The sequence below is a fragment of the Lepisosteus oculatus genome, chromosome 6 (assembly GCF_040954835.1).
Source record: "Lepisosteus oculatus isolate fLepOcu1 chromosome 6, fLepOcu1.hap2, whole genome shotgun sequence".
Lineage (NCBI taxonomy): Eukaryota > Metazoa > Chordata > Actinopteri > Semionotiformes > Lepisosteidae > Lepisosteus > Lepisosteus oculatus.
In genome coordinates, this window is record NC_090701.1 from 40,047,607 (window position 1) to 40,067,472 (window position 19,866).

The 19,866-nt window shown below is 39.4% G+C and overlaps 1 protein-coding gene across 3 annotated transcripts; it reads right to left on the bottom strand.

The window, feature by feature from the left end:
- mtpap (mitochondrial poly(A) polymerase) lies at window positions 1-15,246 on the bottom strand. Of its 3 annotated transcripts, none has more exons than XM_015353928.2 (9): window positions 15,076-15,246; window positions 14,024-14,190; window positions 13,463-13,696; window positions 12,573-12,797; window positions 10,779-10,990; window positions 8,264-8,490; window positions 6,346-6,438; window positions 6,188-6,261; window positions 1-2,540 (listed from the first exon to the last, which is right to left on the bottom strand). In XM_015353928.2, the coding sequence occupies exons 1-9, from the start codon at window positions 15,194-15,196 to the stop codon at window positions 2,166-2,168; spliced, it is 1,728 nt and encodes a 575-aa protein (XP_015209414.1). In that variant the 5' UTR covers window positions 15,197-15,246; the 3' UTR covers window positions 1-2,165. The 3 variants fall into 3 exon arrangements, with proteins under 3 accessions (XP_015209414.1, XP_015209413.1, XP_015209412.1); XM_015353927.2 differs by having other exon boundaries at window positions 15,028-15,245; XM_015353926.2 differs by having other exon boundaries at window positions 14,024-14,193; window positions 15,028-15,245.
- Between the last annotated feature and the right edge of the window lie 4,620 nt (window positions 15,247-19,866).

Sequence of the window (19,866 nt, forward strand, 5' to 3'; positions counted from 1 at the left end):
TTTATAAGAGAGAGAGATCACTTTATTAGCCATATACAATTTCTTGTATGAGGATTTTGTCTTTTCGCATACCCCAGCTTGCTCTCCATGAGACACACAGACAGGGAGAGAGAAGCTTGGGGTCAGAGTGTAGGGTCAGCCATTTATACGGTGCCCCTGGAGCAACTGGGGTTAAGGGCCTTGCTATGGGCCCAACGGGGTAGGATTCCTCTGCCAGCCGAGGGTTTGAACCGGCAACCTTGCAGCCACAGTTGCAGATCCTTAGTCACAGTGCCACAGCTCCACCCCATTTGAACATACTCCTTGCGTCATTATAAAAGGGCATTCACAACTGTGTCAGGTCAACCAGCCCGTACAGTACTGCGCCTTAATGAGCACAATAAATGATTAGTATTACTTGGCTTTTTACAAATATGAATTAAACAGCCAATTCCAGCTACCTTGCAAATTCTGAGTGTCCTTGCTGAAGACATGACTTGCAGAAGTGAGAAATTAATTTATGAGGACAGCTGCTGTCCATTATAGGAGGTCAGGAGGTACCTGTGTATTTATAAAGCTCACCTTGCAATTGGACCTTGTAACTGGGGAGACCATTAGTTAAGTATTACAAACTTCTACCCGAAGTCTTTGTGATCCATGACAAAAACAAGACAATGAAACACATTCAACTCACTTGCTTGTTTTCTGGGCTATTGGGTGGGATGACAAAAGGGATTTTAATTGTTAAACTTGCATCATACTAAGCTGAGAAACAGTGCAACTATGCGTGTTTTCAATGCAGTGATTCTTCTAAAACATCTTCATACACCATAGAGTCATTTACTCTTTTGGAGCTAAATGACTCCATAAAGGATCTCCCTAGGGAAACAATTTTACAACAAGGTACAGAATTTTATAATATAGTTACCCTAATGAAACTACAGTATAATTTAATATATGATTAGTATTTGTTGCTGTATTAAAACAACTGCTCAATTACTGTTAAGAGAACACTGTTTGAACAGCAATTAATATCTATTCTTGAAATAGTCAACTCCATAGGCCAATTACTTAACAGCTAGTTTATCCACACATAACTACACATCACAGTTTTTGAAAGGCTTAGGCAACAAATATTCCCTTTTTTGCAGCAAATTAATTTAGGTTTTTAAAGGGAATTGCTCAGCTCCCATGAGCGTTTCAACTTGCAATAAGAAAGTTTGACATTTTACATTAAATACAACAATATGTAAAAACAAGATTTTTATGCTCAGAATTTGTTTAGTGGAACAAATGCCTCTTATTTTGTTTACACACTAGAATACATCAGAGGAAGTTCAAACAAAGAAAACCACAGGCAGCCCCACAAAGTCTACAGAAACCCCAAAGCTAGAAAGTCTTGTTTGCAATCTGAACACCCAATTAAAAAATGTACGGACATGTGCAAAAGTTTATTTCTGCAGCTCCCTGAAAGACAACACTGGGAATGTTTACCAAATACTGAAAAACTGTGGAGCCTGGTCTGGTAAAACTTATGTGGTCCTTGAGAATTAGATGTGTCTGGCCTATGTAAGCTTCAAAAACTATAGAATTGCTGTAGAATTGCTGTACAGCATTATAGGTACATATCAAAACAAAATTACTACACCTTGTTTTATACAGGTCATTTTAAGTCATGTTTTCCTACCAGAGAAACCTGTTAATCAAGATACCAACAAATTAGTAAAGACAAATGGGTTTACAGTCTTTCATGCTCCTGAACGCTTTTTTTAGTTTCATGAAATATTCATTTTTTTTTGCACATCCCTAATTATGTTTCAAGATAATCTCAAGAGTACTATAACTGATTAATAAAAGCTGGTATTTATTTTTTGTGGAAGCTTATAAAAGTATGCATGGGAGAGTCTCTCTATATGCATGCCTTCTCGTAAAATGAATATTTTCTGTACAAACATACACATATGGAAACCATAAAAAAACATACAAATCAGTCATGGCAATCCACTGAAGAAGAAAATTTAAAATCTTAAAACTTTTTAAGACTTCGGGTATTCTTCTTCTATATGCAAACCTGTCCGGTGAAGGTGCAGAACAGTTTGCCTTGACATATCTAGTTTTTCTCCTATCCTATCAGGAGAGGCTTCAATACACAGTGTAGGGAAGGGAAATAATTTCCACAGTGCCCTCTAGTGGGACTTGTTAGGAACTGTCCTCTCACTGCTCACTGTATTTCCAGTAGTTTTGCCATGTAACTTATTGGTCTTTAGAGACTCCAGCAGGCTCTTTATCCTTTCACTGGCAGGCTCCCTTTTCCTCCTCTTCCGGCTCTTTCCCGGCTGGGAGACGGAGGGCAACAGGAGAGCAGCCAGGCCCCAGGCTTGGTCCCCAGTCCTGGAGGGGCTCCTCGATTCACCCTGCGCCAGGATCCAGGAGCTCTCCTTGGCCAGCTCCACAAACCTCTCCAGCTGGGTCTGGTTCACATTCTTGCTGACGTTGAGAGATGGTTCAAAGGGGTTCTGGATGTGCAAGGGGGAGGCATCTGGCTTGTTCTGCTCCTTACCCTACGAGAAAAAAAAAAGATACCAGGTGCAATACTGAAGGTGAAGCCAAGACATTTCTGATCATAAGGAAACACTCTTCTGAAAGTCCCATCCATGTCCCCAACGATGGGTAAAGCAAATCCAATTGTATTTAAATGTCTCCCAAGCTTTAATCTCTGGTGACCAGTGTTAAAATACAGCCCCTAGCTCTTGCCATGAGCAGTTGGCATGACTGGGCATACTGCGAAGTCCTCTCTCGAGACAGTAAGTCAGAATCAAATTAGCATGGGGGAATAGAGCCGACTCTAACTGCAGGACTGAACAGCCCTGTTACTGCACAGACGAGGCACACCACTAGCAGGGCAGAGGAGGGAGGGTGACAATATGGCGGCCGCTGCTTTGTAATGGTCTAGTTAGAGATTCCCAACCTTGGCCTGACAGAACCAGTGTGTCTGCTTGTGTTCCTTTCATCTAAACTCCCAGGTACGGAATCATTATCTGAACAAACAGTTCTCACATTATGTTTTCTGGTCTGAAAAAGTGGAGATTTTTTACTCGCATAATGAAAACCAGCAGTTACAATCCTGACATTATTCACTTGAGTTAGAGGGAGAGAACGTCATAACTCTGCTGGCAAATAACAACAGGGGGTCGTACTGGAGCAAGAACATTCAATGTGGAACTTGTCTTGCTCTGGCTCGCCACCCATGGACACCAGGATTGGAAGAGCCTTTAAAGACAAAACGTTGTATTTGAACGGGCTTCACCGCACACTGCTTGAACCATCCATGGCAGAAAATCACAATTCAAACAAGGCAGCAGCACAAAACTAAACGTAGATCTGTAAACTAATTTGGTTCAGTAACATTACTTTTTTTAAAGTCTCCCTGATCACAGGAATAACGTTCGTATAAACGTTAGTGGTAATTGTAATCCTAACCCTAAAGGTTGGCTAAACGTAACCTAATGTTTGCATTGAAATGCAAAAAAACAAGAGTTTAGCATGTGGAAAAAAGATGCAAATATTGGGCCCAAAAATTGAAACAGCAAAAACACACTTTTCCTGCATTCAAAATTCATCCTAACGCATAGCAAAGACACAAACATGTCCATGTTGTGGAAAGGCTAAGTTTAACCCTCGTTCAGGCATTTATCTCAAATCTTGCCGTAAACTGAGATGAAAATGTGCTTTCATGAAACGCAAATGTCAGAATAGTTTAAAATCCCAGCTACAGTGTATAAGTATCCACAGCAGATATATCTGTAATGTGGTTGAATTCTATCATCAATCCCCATGTGTTTTAACTTTTAGAAATGTGCTTCATCAGCACACTGGTTCAGGTCCCAATTTTACTTTTAGTTAAATTTCCATCCCCAAATGATTTCAATTGATTTAAAAGCCTTACTAGCTGCCCTGTACAATGTATAACAATATCAGAAGTACATTTAGAGTACTTCTACCACATTTGAGACACAATTTACATTGTGGTTCTACGAGAAAAAAACAAACAAGAATAAGATTACAAATCCTATAGGTGGAGTGAGAAGACCAGAGGGTTCAACACAGTTATCCGTCACCATTCACAAACACTAAAGCACATAGAGTAGGTATTGAAATGAGGAAAACTTTGAACCAGGCTGTGATTTGCGGCATAAAATGGTAGGATTTAGTTCAAGTTTTAAAATAAATGGAAATCATTAATTATTGCACGCACAATCTCACTGCCTCTGCTTGACTAAAAAGTCAGAAGGATTAAAAGGGCCAGCCTGCCCATATATCCATGTATCCCATTTAACTGAAGAGCGAACACAGGCTGTGAGGGCTGATGGTCAGAAGTGCCATCCCAATTCGCGACAGCTCGAACATACTGTAACAGCGGCTTTCCCAGACTGGACTGCGCACTGGGGACTGAACAGAACTGGGTATCCTCCATCTGACAGGCACAAACTGGGTTCTCCCGCTCAGATTGCTATGTAAATCCCTACAGGCACAAATCACGATGACCACTTAAAGAAAGCAGGACAGCTATTTTATCCCATTGAATTCCCCTTGAGAAGCCTTTGAAAACTGAATCCCAGGCCGTCCTTTCCGAAGTGTCTTCTTAAAGCCACACTTGCTTGGTCCCGTTAAAGCAGATACCTGCAAAGCTGTGCTTATTTCTACGAACACACCAGCGTCAGACCTCCAGCCCTGGTGAAGCTGATTTTACTGAACTGCCTTAGAGTGCCTTCACACAGCTCGAAGTCCACAAAGCTGTCACCGCTTTTGCTTTACTCTTCAGCGTGGAATGAACCTCTACTTGTTCCTCTGCAGCTCTCATGCTGAAAGAGCTCCTCACTCTATACCTTGGAACACAAAGTCCACAGTCAACAAGGTCCTTGAGAGCCCTTGAATCCTCACGTCCACTCCAGTGAAAGGTGAATGCAAACGCCTCAACCACAAACACCCCAGGCCGGCAAGGCGCCAGATGACGCGTGCGCCTGTGGGTGATCTATCAGCGTTTGGTTGATGGAGCCCCCCTGGGCTCCTACGATGTACCGGTAGTCTCCTTTCGGAAAAACCTGCTCAGTCCCAAAAAACAATCAATCACTCTTGAGGCATTTATAGCACTGTCTGTTCAATTTCTCTTCATCTCCTGCAAAACAGCTCTTCGATCTTCAATAAAATCATCAGGAAAGCAGGAACAGGTAAGCTCTTCTTGGATCTCAGTTTTTCTTCCTTACAACTCCACAGCCAGTCTTCTCTTCACAGGAAGAAGCATGTTCCCCATCTCCTCTGAGTCCTACTGGTACGCTTTGCCTGGCTTATCCACTGGCACCCAGTTTCCAACTATTAGCAGCACCAATCTACTGCTCCCCAGAGACTCTGGAGAATTATAATTAAAATACTTTACTAAATGCTTTACTAAATCCAATCCATAACAAAACCTGTGCAAGTTTTTTTTTTTATTATCTCTGTCTAACTCTACAAGCTTAAACTGTTGTTAGAACTGCCTCTGTTAAAGCACAGGGGAAGAAAATGTGTCCTATGCTATCTAAACTCTCTGCTGTTCAACTATTAACTCCCTCGCTGAACTGCAGGAGCTTATATACAACTCCCAAACCTCTGCACCTGCCTGGAGATATACTCTGACTGCTCTCCTGAGGAATGTCCAATTACCCAGAGGGCCAAACACACGAACCGTTTCCTGCCTGGAGAATTCCATTCCACAGGAGTCCAATCAGTCAGTCAGGGCAGGTGTCCAATTTACTCTCTAGCAGGTAGAGGCTGTAACCAAGCCCACCTGGCATCACAGTGAACTGTAGCAAAAGGGGTGTTCTTACACTCACAGCTCACAGACAACACATTATTTAAAATGTCTTGTAAGTGCAAGCCTTCTAAACAACTACTGCTGCACAATAGTCACAATTATTTAAATTCTTTTTTGCGTTTCTGGTGTACCTTCTTCTATGAACTTTCCACAGGTGTATGAACCTGTACCACACGCTCCAAATTCTAAGCGTTATTCCAGCTGCTTACGTACCATCCCTATTAAAATGAAATACGGGCAACTGCTCTGGGTCAAGCAGAATGACATACTGGTCCTTCTGGTCTGTTTGCAAAACTGATCAAACATTCCCTACGTTTTCGAGATTATTTACAGTATAAGCTCATGACAGAGTCTTACCTTTCTTATGTTGATGGACAATCTACCAAAGGCAAAGTTTGCATAGAATTCAAAGAATTCCTGAAGAAGATGCTCTACAAAGAGAGGAAGACATATATGAGAATGACAGAACTATAAAGGTATATTTACACTACAAAATAGCACTGACGTTTACCCACCTAAGGTTTCTGTGTTTTCTGGTACATTAATCTTGCTGAGGTTGCTAACAAAAGTGCAGTCGTTCCCTTCAATGGTAACTTTATCCATGGGTCCTTATTGAAACACAAAATATGCATTTTTAAAAGTCAATGCAAAACATGCATCCTTTATTCTTCACAGTGGGTTTGAGTTTCTATAACATAATCAAATTAGTGGAAAAGGGTATAAAAACCAACAATGTTTCATCAAATTATAAGATCTCACTGCATCTGAAATTCAATGAGTTGAATGTTAGGGATCACGTTAAAGAGAATTCAGTTTTCAGAATAAAATCATATATTAATGTTTTTATGAAAACGTAAGACTGCACTGCTCAATTCATTTGGTGACCACTGGCACCTGGTCTAAGGAGGAAATAATTGGATAACAGAAGACATAGACTACAAAGACTAGACTACATCTTGTTCAAAGTGCAAGTGATTGTCCATGAATTGTGTTGGTGTGTGAGTCTTTCATGCTATCCTCTCCTTTTCTGATTTTCATCTCCTAGGATCCTTGATATCTTATTGATTTTTTTCAGAAAAGTCCAATAAATAACTAGCAACTGGTTTTTAGTTACAAATTGCCTTCATTTTCCAAACCACTGTTATTGCTAATTTTTTCTAACCCTAGATTTGACAACTTCTTTGCAACACTAAACCTCCTCTTAAATATGCAACAGACTATCTAAGAGTGATGACAGTACACAGTGTACTCCTTTAATGGGGAAGGTTGTGTGTGTCAGCTGATATATTAACTTAATGTTAAAAACATTCATTTATATGAAGATATAAGTAAAGTACAGACTTTTCTTATTTTTAGGCAGTGGTTCAAAGATGTAGCCTACATTTTTCATCAGGGTATTCATCACCCCTTTTCACATGTACAGCATATAAGGAAGAAACAGTAAAGAAGGTTGATAGCAAATAGACATCGCAGTTTTTAAAACAAACAAAAACTTGTCAAAATTGCAAGACAAAAATCTTTTTTACTCCATTAAAGAATGCAATGCAGTGGACAAGATCTTTTTATCTAATTGTAAACTGCATCTAGCTAAGGGGAATGGTAAAACACTACGATGACATGAAAGCTAAGCTTTACTGGTCTTATTTCAGAGAACCACAGAGTGCCATTTTAATCAACAGGTGAGTTTTAGCCATCTATCCTGTCACAATGTCCTTACCTATGTAAATGTAACACATCGCCATAAATTAGAAATACACACCAGAATCACAACTCAATCGTAACTTACAAAGGATGTACAATTCATCGACTGTAGAATAGTATTGTACACCATTATAACACTGTATGATTACATAAGGAAATAGTTTCAGCATATTTAACATATAGCTGTTTATAGTGTTGCAAAGAAGTTGGCAAAAGTTCGTATTGAAGTTTTGAAATAGGCCTTTGTTAACGAAAAACCAGTGACCAGTTATTATTTACTGTTTTTTTCTTATTAAGAGGGCATTTGAGCATATTTAGGCTTTAGCAAGTAGGAATATATTAATTTGGTAAAGGTAAAAATATGCTTAAATAACACAGAAAACTAAAATTCCAGCAGCTTTTACTGTACTGTAAAAAGGCACCATCCTCTGGATCTTACATAAAAACTGAGGTCCCAAGCCCCAGTGTTCATTAAAAATCCCAGGATTTGTCTCGAAAAGACAAGGGGTGTAAACCCCAGTATCCTGGCCTTTATCAATCATGGCCTCCTAATAATCCCCATCTATGAACTGGTTTCAGTACTGTGCCCTTCCTCCCACGTGTGTGGGCATACAGGAGCAGTTTGGCGCCCGTTGCATCATCCAGGTGGGGCTGCACATTGGTGGTGGTGTCCAGAAAACTTATTTTTATTATTATTATTAATCTCAGTCAGAGCGCATGTGAAATGTCTACCTGCTAGCTCCTTCAGTCTGTCGAGGGTGGGTATGACAGGAGAGTTTCTCTTCTGCAGGAAAAAGAGGACCATCACGGTGAGGGAGAAGTTGGTGAGCCAGGCTCCCGGGATGCTGCTGGTGATGCCGTGAACTCTAGCCCAGCAGCGGACGCTGAACACCAGGGCTCTGACCCGCCGGTCCAGGCTCCCGTACAGGTAGAGCAGCTCCGAGCTCTTCAAGGCAATCCTGCAGGGAGAGGGGACACACACAGCATGCCTGAGCGCACACCAGACCAGACCAGACCACACAGGGCCAGCGACCCCTCTGGTGCCAGGAGGAGCACACCTTTACTTCAATGTGTTAACGCTGCTGTGAAAACGGGGGTAGAATGCACGAGTTGGGCTGGGAGCTTTCATCAAAGCCAGGCTAATCCTGAAGAAAACACTGTGGTGTGGAATTAATTGCTAATTAATTAAATGAAATAATTTCAGCAAGAATTTAGAGTGATTTCACAACACTTTAAATATAACTATATTAGAAAATGCACACAATGTCTCACTGACAACAACCAAGCAACCATCATAGTACATTTTATATAATCCTTTGATGCAAAAAAAGTCCCAAAGTGCTTTGCAAGCTATTTTTCTTTGACCTAGATCCAATGACATTCCTCAATAACAAATCAAGAAGGAGGTTAAAGTGAGATCATTAGGAAGTGGAAGTATTAGGCTTGTCATTCTACTGCTTGGTGTCTTGTTTGAGAAAACAGAGTCGTCACTGCTTTGGATATATGGATATATAGGGGCCAGGAAACCACAAGGCTTTCGTGAAGGAAAAAAGTAGTTTCAGGTCTCTTTGGTGAAACAGATCAGCACACAACGCTGTTCGGCTTCCTCTCTCAGTTTCACATACAAACGCTGAGATTGCATAACATTGTTAACATTTGTTCTAATATCATTTCAACATAAAATGAAAAGGAAACTAGAAAGATTTTGGAAAGGAGCATGTGGAAATGTTCATGTTCTGCCAATATTGTACGACATACAGTGTCACAGAGTTCCCACTCTTGGGTTGTGGGAGTATTTGAATAAGCTACCTAGCTGTTTTGATGCTGATGATTTCTTCCAAGAAATGGATGGATGAGATTTATTAGCTACTAACTACGAAATTACCTTGATAGGCTCTTATTTGTAATGTTTCATGGGGTACCTAACAAATCATTAAATTTTATAAGAGAATCTTTCTATCTCAAGGTCTATATTCGAAAAGTATGCCTTGGGATCAAAATACATAAGTAAGAGAAAACAAATCCCGGTCATGTTATTCAAACATGGGTCTGTAACACTGAAACAACATGAACAGGAAATAATTTTACCTTTCTTCATCATTCCCCTGTCTACCAGTAGATGGCAACAGTATTCTAAACTTGTACAACATTTAATTTTATACCTTTATATTTGACATTTATTACTTTTAAAATGTTGTGTAAAAAAACTTTAATACTGAAAACAGTTCATACAAATTGGGCTGTTTTGTCAAAAATACAAATCGGTAATTAAGACATTAAATTACGACATTGGACCAGTAATTATTAACTGAACAAGCTGAACTTATCCTGCAATTCACCTGGTTAAAGTAAAACAAAATCTAAAAAAGTAAACTCAGAATTTATATGCACCCTATACAAATACAATACTTAAGATGCAGCAGACTACCGAGTCTAATCTGTTAATTTATGCATCACATGGACTCCTTTTCAATGTCGTCTGTATCAGGTATCAGAGGTGTGTCACAAGCCTAATTCTGCACTCCATTCACTGAGAGACTAGTTTGTAAACTACTCCCCACAGCAGAATTAGTTTCCAAAGACCTCCTCAGCTTTGTGTTTGCTGGTATTTAAGGACACTTTAAAAGATAAGGCTCCAATTCTAAAGCTGCTACTGCTACCTCATTAAGCTTGCATCACTGAGGAACTTCTGGGCGGAAGCAAAAATACTAAATGTCAAGTCATTTAGAACTCTGCTTATTTGCATAGGGTGGGTTAAAGTAACAAATGTCACAGTAACCATACAGCAATGAAAAGCAGAAGTGAAAAACATGCTCTTCTGCTCAGAGTTCTGAAGTGCAGGATGCTTTTACAGTGGCCACAAACGTCAGTGTGGAAAAACTATCTATAATTCGATGTATCTATTTAGTTTCCTGGTTCTACAGGTCCAGAACTTACTGTGCGCTATGTACAGTACATGGTACAGTATATTCCTACATATGTTCATCAAGAATAAAGGAAACTGAAAGACAGCCAAAAAGATATTGCACCTCCTTCACAGCCGGATGAGATATAGGTCCCTGCAATTTGACCATGGGTAAACCTTATCCACAAAATGTGTGGGTATGATATGGACCTTCCATGTATTTTACCCCTATTTACAGCCTGCAAACGGCATGCTAAACTCCAGACCAATCAAGCCTTAATAAAAAACAGATAGTCATTTTTAGTCTGCACAGGCCTTCTCCCCTCAGTCCGGGAGACTCACCTGTTATTGGCCGTCAGGTCGCACTGGAAGCCAGAGGGCTGGTGAGCAAAGCGGACCAGCGGACAGCGGGCATTGAGGATCTTCTGCACCCCGACACACCCAGGACCGAACTGCTCAATGCACTTCCCAATTACTGACAGGATGCTCTGCGTGGCGGCTCTTTCGGAGGAAACCCTCTTCATCTGGTACTCCAGGGAGAAGGCGCCTGCTGTCTGCGAGACGACAAATTCACAGCTGCCTGTTACTAACCTGGCACAGCGTACACCAAGCGACAAGCACAACTCTAGGTCTTGTGCACTTTATCTTTACAGGCTTACTTCAAACTCTTCACTGCAGCTGAAGGCAAGGCATGAGATCTGTCACCTGATGGAGTACAGACATGAGAAGATCTGAACCTGCTTTGCTGATAGCAGAAACAGCACCGTTAACTGTACAACAGTCATTGCACTTTGTGTACAATGACTATTGTTAAGCACATTGGGGCAGCTATGAGAAAGAGTGTACATCACATACAGCATGTTATCTTACATGCCTCTCATTTGCTCTGCTCAAGACATTGGTATATTAATTATTGTGTTACTGATTGTGTTGTGCAATCTGTGTTACTAAATGCACTGCTCAGTTGACAGTTTTTAATGTATTTCAAGAATACATCTAAAGCTTTATTAAAAAAATCAACCTAATTAGAAAAATAAGGGGAATTAAATCAAACGACATATGCCCTTTAAAAGATGGGATAGTGTGACAGCTGATATTCAAGCTGTATTACATAAAAAAAAAACTAAAGTACCTGAATAAATATTACAAAGAGAGATTCCGAAGAGTCTTATTAAACATATTCTACACCACTCTCTTAAAAATAGGTTTAATTATAATTATAATAATCAGTATAATCAATTATAATATAATTATAATTAACTAAAGTAAAGACCAGCTGTGTACTTTATCTTCATTTGAGTTACACACAGCAGTTGCAGGAACGATAAGCTATCTAGGAACAGAACTCTAAGAACTGTATCTCTTCTTGCTTTTGAGGGTTAGAAAGCTGACTTATAACTGATCTTATATGAGTTTTAGGAGTCAATACACACCTGTGACTCACTTCTTCAGTATAACAACCGTGTAAGGCAATTCAGCTTGTCCGCATAAGAGGTAAGCTTGTAAGCATAATTTCATTATACAGAAAAAAAACATTTCATTTGTCTAATGATATAAAGTATATACAAATTAAAAAGAAAGACCTCTACATTATATCTAAAATATAAATTAGCCTCAATTTCAAAAGCATTATCTTTAGTAAGATCAGATCTTTGGTTCATAACTTTGCAGAGCTTCAAAGCCCAACGGATATTTATTAATTAAAGTAAAAATAATGAATGAAAATGAAGGAACAGAGACCTGTAAGGGAATGAAAATTTCTGCTGACTACTTCAATCTCTTTATACATCACAAAACTGTCTAAATTCATAAAACAATGATACTTTTATGACCAAAAATCCAAATCTGAATGGTTTAATTGAATCCACGAAATAATAATAATAATAATAATAATAATAATAATAATACACTGAAAGGCATTACATTTAAAACAATAGAATTTGTTGCATTTCAATACCTCTGTATATATTTAAACTTTGGCTTTGGGCAAATGAGTCTTTCATCTGTAATGCAATCAGTCTGCAGGACGTCCACCCTAGATAAACCTCTTTGTGTGTTATTTCTGCTTTAGTATGCACTAATTGAACAGACAACAAAAGGGAAAGCAATAAATGACGAAAGGAAATGGTAGTCTACCTTCTTTAAATTCCTGCCACTGATGGCATCCAAATCCAGGAACATATCCAAGTCACAACCTAGCTTCCCAAACTGGTTTACAGTGGAGCCGAACGGCCTCACTGTGCATTCTGGAAAGTATGCTGCTGCAATGTCCTTCAGTAAAGAGCAAACTAAAAAGCGCAGCCGAATGCTTTCCTCAGTCAACTCGTAGGTATCTGTAAGGGTGTATAATTGTTGGTCTATCTGAGATTTAAAAAAAAGAGACAGAAGACCTTCAGTTATTCATCAACCTTCAGGATCCTGTAACAAATATACAATTTGAAGATATCAGCAATTGTACAATATTGACTTCCAAAATCCTAAGCCTGGAAATATACAGTATTATAGCACCAACAATTTGGCTGTGGCTAAAAAAATAAGAACAACATTTTAGTTTTTAACATATATAATGAAGGTTAGGAAGTTGGAGTGGGGAAAAAGAGAAAAAAAACATTTCTGATGTTGCATTGAAACAAAATCTTTCTACTGTTCAGTGTGGAATAAACCCTAACTTGTTCCAGTAGTAATAAAGATCCACAGGTTCTCTCCTATCACAGCAGATACCAATTAATAAACTTTGGTTCCAATAGCAAACACTTTCTTTTTCAAAACCATTCGTTTCCAGTTCTGGCATTCATTATCGCAATACTTAAAGCATGTTACCATAGGCAAATTGCACATTTTCTGAATTTTTGAAGTATGATACAACGGGAAACAAAATAAAAGTTCACGACATACTGAAACCAGAAGATGTTTACAGTTCCACTATAGAACATTGAGAATGTTAAGTCAATCTGAGAAACAGGCTTTCTGAAATAATATATAATTTTTTAAACATTGCTGGAGTTGTAAAAAAGGTAAATTCTTACACTGTCTGCTTTGGAGAGCTTCTGAATGAGTTCACTGATAGGAACAGGAGATTGTGGTAGGCACTGTACAGATGGCTGGGAACCTGACTGGTCAACAGGGTTATTTAATTTAAGTGAAAGAAGTCTAGACTTGAAAGGGACAGTCGCTTCATGCTCAATACTGGGGATGCTGGCTCCATCCTGAAGTGATGCAACACTTTCTTTCTTAGAAAATTCCACCACGGCGTACACACCCTTCAAGAAAAAGAACACTACATGAGCCAACTTACATTCTATGATATATAATCAAGGTTACAATTTTGACATTACCCGATGTGAAAAAATTATCTGTAGCCAAACGACCTAAGCAGTACATAAAACAAATACACCTAAAGAATGAAAATAAGAATGAGCACAAAGAAACAAACAGAAAATAATTTCTGTAGCCTTTTGAAAGTCATTGTAGTCATTGAAATCCTTTAAAATGCAGTCTTCTCCATCTTCCAAAAAAGGAATTTGTGTGGATTACAGATCTAAAGTACAGTAATCTCACCTGCTGTAAAGTAAAGTATAAGTACTTACAAAACTTTCATAGAAGAAGAAGGTATTGATATCTCCATGTCTTGATAAATAGTTCAGAAACCTTTTTTCAGTGATTTTGTGAGAGCAGCTTATAAGAACAGACCGTTCTGCTTGTTCCTGCCTTTCTTCTTGAAGCATATAAAACGATTTTCTTTCATCAACAGGTTCTGCTTGTAAAAGAAAATAATACATATAGCCCCATGAGGCCAAAAGAAAATGCCATACAATCATCTTGGATGATTTTTTACATTTTATTAACGTTGAGTCAAGGCTAAAACAATTAACACAGAGTAATTAAAGAGAATATGATGGTTTGAGTTTGAAAAACGTTCTAATGTTAAATGATTAAGTATTAAGTTTAGTTTTCAAGGCACTACTGTTCCCTTAACTTGCAATAATATACATATAATTTGGGGATTCCCTGTCTGATCCTGCTGATTTTGTAATTGTGCTCCTGACATGCTTGAAGGAAAATAGTCAAATTAGAATGTACTAATCCGATTATTAGTCTGACAGAAAAATTAAGAGGTGCTCTTTCAGAACCTTGTCATTCATTCGGGTAAAAGTAGTGAACAATTTCATATTTTCAATACGCAATTTTCAATGGCATCAAACGTTATATTAACATCAACAAAAAATCGATAGCGTTTCGCGAACTGGTGTTAGAACTTAGTTTGTACTACAATACAGTCAACACCATAAACAGTAGGACTGTTACAGATCTGACTGATATCGCTAAAATCACCAGACATATTTCAAAAAGGTTTGTTTTCAATTATTCTGACAAAGCCTCATCCCTTCTCTAAAAAGAAATTTAAATGAGGCACCAGTAGTTTTCGTACATAGTAGAGGACGATAGTACATAGATATTATAAAGGATTTCACCGGCAGTTTTTTTATTAAACGTTCACGTGGACCAAACAAGTTGTTTGCAAAAATCTAGCTCATAATCAGGTACGTTTTCATCATTTACATTGTACTGTATAAATATTTAGGTCTAATACCAAGTTCGTCTTTCCGGCGTGTTGTTTCTTTTTTAACAGCTACATTACTTGAGCTTGTCTGTCTCCACGACGTGAAATTCAGTCTCTCTATGCTGTTCAAAGTACTCCTCCATCCTCTCATACATAACCTGCACATCCACAAGGAGGACGCCATTGCTGGACTCGGCATGAAGAGAAACGCGCCTGCGTGTTGTCTCGTTGTACGGCAAGCGCAGAGCACCGTTCAGTTCTGGGAAATTCAAAATCACTTTTGAGCACAGTACGTAGAACAGTACTATAACATTAACTATTTCAAGGCCACGATGGTGGTTGGGGATCTCAGTCTCAGCCTATCATTTCCAAAGGTAGCCATTTAAAATGTTATGCGAACAAACAGAAATTTTAATGCCAGCAGCTAGATCACCCTGCAATTCCACAACTATCAGCCCACCGGCCCACTGAAACTCAGCAGAAGTGAGCCTGGTCAGTACCTAGATGGGAGACTCCTGGAAAATATGTTATTGGGGCTAGAAGGGGGCGCAGTCTGTGTGGGTTCTAATGTCCCAGTATAGTGACAGGGACACTACACTGTAAAAACGTGCTGTCCTTTGGATGAGATGTAAAACTGAGGTCCTCACTCCCTGTGGTCATTAAAAATCCCAGGGCATTTCTCGAAAAGAGTAGGGGTGTTACCGCAGTGTCCTGGCCAAATTTCCCCCTGGCCTTTATCAATCATGGCCTCCTAATAATCCCCATCTTTGAATTGGCTTCATTACTTTGTTCTCCTCCCCACTGATAGCTGAAGTGTGGTGATTCTACCTTTGCATCATCCAGTGGGGCTGCACACTGGTGGTGGTGGAGGGGAGTTCTCCTTGGTAGAGTGTCCAGAAAAGAACTATGAAACAAAAGTGTAAGAATTATTATTATTATCATAAGGTCAATTTCAGTTAAAATGATAATTTCACTGAAATTCAGTTTGATATCATCATGATTACTGATGTTATAATAAAGCATATGAAACTGACCAACATGCATTTTTGTGACTGATTATGCACTGTGCTTCAAAAGACATTTAACTGCATATATGATTTTAGAAATAGAATGCATACAGATTTGGGACATTTATTAAAATGGTTTTGGTGTCATTTTGGTTTTGGTGTAATGAGTGACTGTGACTATGACAACTGAATTAACACTTAATCACCACATGAGTGAAAAAAAATGATTGGTCACTTATGAAGATTTAACCTCTTAAATGTCAAGTCTGGTGTGAATCAAGAAAAGAACAATTCAGACAGGATCTAATACACAAAGCAATGCCCAGTCTATGGGGGGTTCTCGGCCAGTAAGACATTGTCTCTGCAAGACCTTACACACAATTCGTCATTGAGGAACCTTGATCTCGACACCTTGCCAAGATCGATGGGGAGGTTCTGATGTGATGTTAAGGATAGGAGTGTCAAGTATTTTTTAATTAGAAAGTCTCCAAAAAATATTACTTGCAAAAGTATTTAAAGTCTATTATAGTATATTGAACTGAATTCTAAAACAAAGAAGATGGGACTATAGAAAAGAACACAGTCTTCATTTTAATAGCACATCTGGCCAGGTGTTGCTCTTGAGTCAAGGTGTGCTTCCCACTGGGAAGAACATTTAGGAGCTTGTTAAAACAAACATATTTTAATAGCTATTTATTCCGTGGTGAGGAGCCATAGCCTATTTTTAGATGACAACACAAACAGTGCTGTTGAAAAAAAGAGGCTGGCCAAGAAATGTACTGTGTATTGAATAAAAGATACTTATAAAGGTAGTTTCCTTTTTCTAAGTGAAAGTTGTGGATCAGTGTGTCATAGCAAACACACCAACATCAATATTGGTGATCAGATGGTACACAATGCTGTTTTAGGACGTACTATCTGTTGGGCACTCCTCTGGGTGTTCTCTGTTGTTGCTCATGGAAATATATTCTCCACCACTCGGTACTGTATTTGTATGCGGACCGCATTCCACAGCTCTGTGGAGAACAGATTTTGTGATAGTTATTTGAGCTGGCAAGCTCACAGCATAGGTATTGTGTGTGTCTGAATGGATATAAAGGTCAGAGATACAAAATACAAAGTTTCTTATTTCATTTGCGTTTTTAAAGTTTTTTTTTTATCCTAAAGAGGGAGATTTACATACAACAACAGTTTTTCGAAATATTCGGCATACGTAGATAAAATCGTTAAATACGGTGTATGATACAGTATATTAAGGACAGCCTATTAAAACAAACATAAAAATGTTATGTTGTTGTTATACAACACAATCACACACACAATTAGGATAGCTGAGGCACATTTTGCAATAACTGGTAACTGTGTGTTGAACACACTTAAAACGGGTTTGTTTTGTGTACCTTAACTGGAAGAAAACCCACGGTGGTTGAGTTGGTGCCATTCAGCCCCAGACATTTCATGCTTTACTTGTAGATACTGTAGGAATGTTGCACTTGGAAATTTGAAGGTGAGTGGCAAATGTAACTTAAATCCAATTACCTGGAATTACCTGTTTCTAACACTTCCCCCTCACACTCTGTAAATTTCCGCAACTGGCGATCAATTGATCACCCAAGGTTTGCAAATTCTGTTCTGTCCTCCTTATCCTGTTTCTCTTCCTCTGACCCTTTAGAGGACAAAATACAGTTACTTGACAATGCTCTTTTATCTACCCTCGACACCTTTGCTCCTTTAAAAACTCGAACCATCTCCTTCTCTCGCCCTGCCCCCTGGTACAATGACCATCTGCGTTTCATGAAGGCAGCCTCTCGCAAACTTGAGCGTAGGTGGCGTCTTTCCAGCCTAAATGTACATTATCAGGCCTGGAGAGATTACTTATCTGATTATAAGGTTACTACAGGGTCTGCTAGATCCACCTACTTCTCTCACAGCATTGAAAATCACCAAAACAATCCCAGACATCTTTTCTCCACCATCAACAGACTGCTCAAGCCAAACTGCCCTACCACATGATCTGCCTCATCACAACTTTGCAACACATTCTTAGATTTCTTTAGTTCTAAGATTGACAACATCCGGCATCACATTCTCTCCACTACGGATATAATTTCCACACCTCCTCCCTCCTCATCCAACTTCTCTGGTTCCTGTCTCTCCAGCTTCTCTCTTCTTGACTCAGCATCCCTAAACAAACTAGTTACGCGCATGAAACCCACCACATCTATTTTACATCCCATTCCCACCACTTTATTCCAGTCCTGTTTCTCTTCTCTCTGTCCCATTGTCCTCAATATAATACATGAATCCTTGAGCACCGGCATTGTACCAACGGTCCTCAAAACTGCTGCTATTACCCCAGTGCCAAAGAAGCCTAACATGGCTCTCGACAATCTTAACAACTTTTGCCCCATCTCCAACTTACCCTTTCTCTCTAAAATTCTAGAACGTGCTGTCATACTTCAGTTACATAACCACATCATGACAAACAACCTTTTCGAACCCCTCCAGTCTGGCTTCCATCAACTTCACAGCACAGAAACCGCCCTAGTCAAAGTCACCAACGATCTCCTAATAGCTTCTGATTCTGGTTCTCTTTCCATACTCATCCTTCTTGATCTCAGTGCTGCCTTTGACACTGTTGACCATAACATCTTACTTTCTCGTCTCGAGACTATGTTTGGAGTCTCTGACACTGCCCTCAAATGGTTTAAGTCTTACCTCACTGATCGCTGTCACTTTGTCTCTCTGAATGGGTACAGGTCTGAAATTGGTCTTGTCAAGTCTGGTGTCCCCCAGGGCTCAATACTGGGCCCCTTGCTCTTCAGCATTTACATGTTCCCACTTGGTCAGCTTTTAAGATCACATGGCCTCAGCTTTCATTTTTACGCTGACGATACTCAAATTACATCCATACCAAACCCGACACTGATGTGGCTGCCTCTATTCTATCTAATTGCATCTCTGACATAAAAATTTGGATGACTCAAAACTTCCTTCATCTTAACTGTGACAAGACTGAAGTCATGCTTATTGGTACCCCCCATCAACTTCGTAAAGCCAGTCCTGTAACCCTGTCTGTAGATGGCTCTGTACTTGAGCTTCAATCAAAATTGAAAAACCTTGGGGTTATATTCGATTCTGGCTTAACATTCGACCCACATGTACAGCATACTGTCAAAACATCTTTTTTTCACCTTAGAAATATCGCAAGACTACGCCCTATGCTATCATTAACTGTGGCTGAAAAGCTGATCAACATATTTGTATTCTCTCGAATTGACTACTGCAATGCTCTACTCCCTGGGGTATCTAAATCAACTCTGAACAAGCTGCAGTATGTCCAAAATTCAGCAGCCAGAATCCTGACCAGGTCTAGTGCAAGTGTTCACATTACTCCTATCCTGGAGTCCTTGCACTGGCTTCCGGTCAAATTCCGCGTAGACTTTAAAATCCTCAGGCTCACCTACAAGGCTTTACATGGCTTGGCACCTCAATACCTGTCTGAACTTTTATCGCCCTACTCCCCAACTCGCAACCTCCGCTCATCAAATTCTGCCCTCCTTACTGTCCCCCAAGCCCGTCTACATTGTATGGGCGACAGGGCTTTCTCCTGCTATGCCCCCAAGCTCTGGAACTCTTTGCCCAAGGATATTAGAGAGTCACCTTCTCTAAACTCCTTCAAATCCAGACTCAAAACCTTCTTCTTCAGAAAAGCCTTTACTTAACTGGTTCCATTCTTCACCCCTCTGCTCTTCTTAATACCATCTTCCACGGTCTCCTCTATTGTTATTGTTGTATTGTTGTAATTATAATTGTGTCCTGTCTTGTGAAATTTTCTTATTTATTGTTGTAGTCTTCTTAT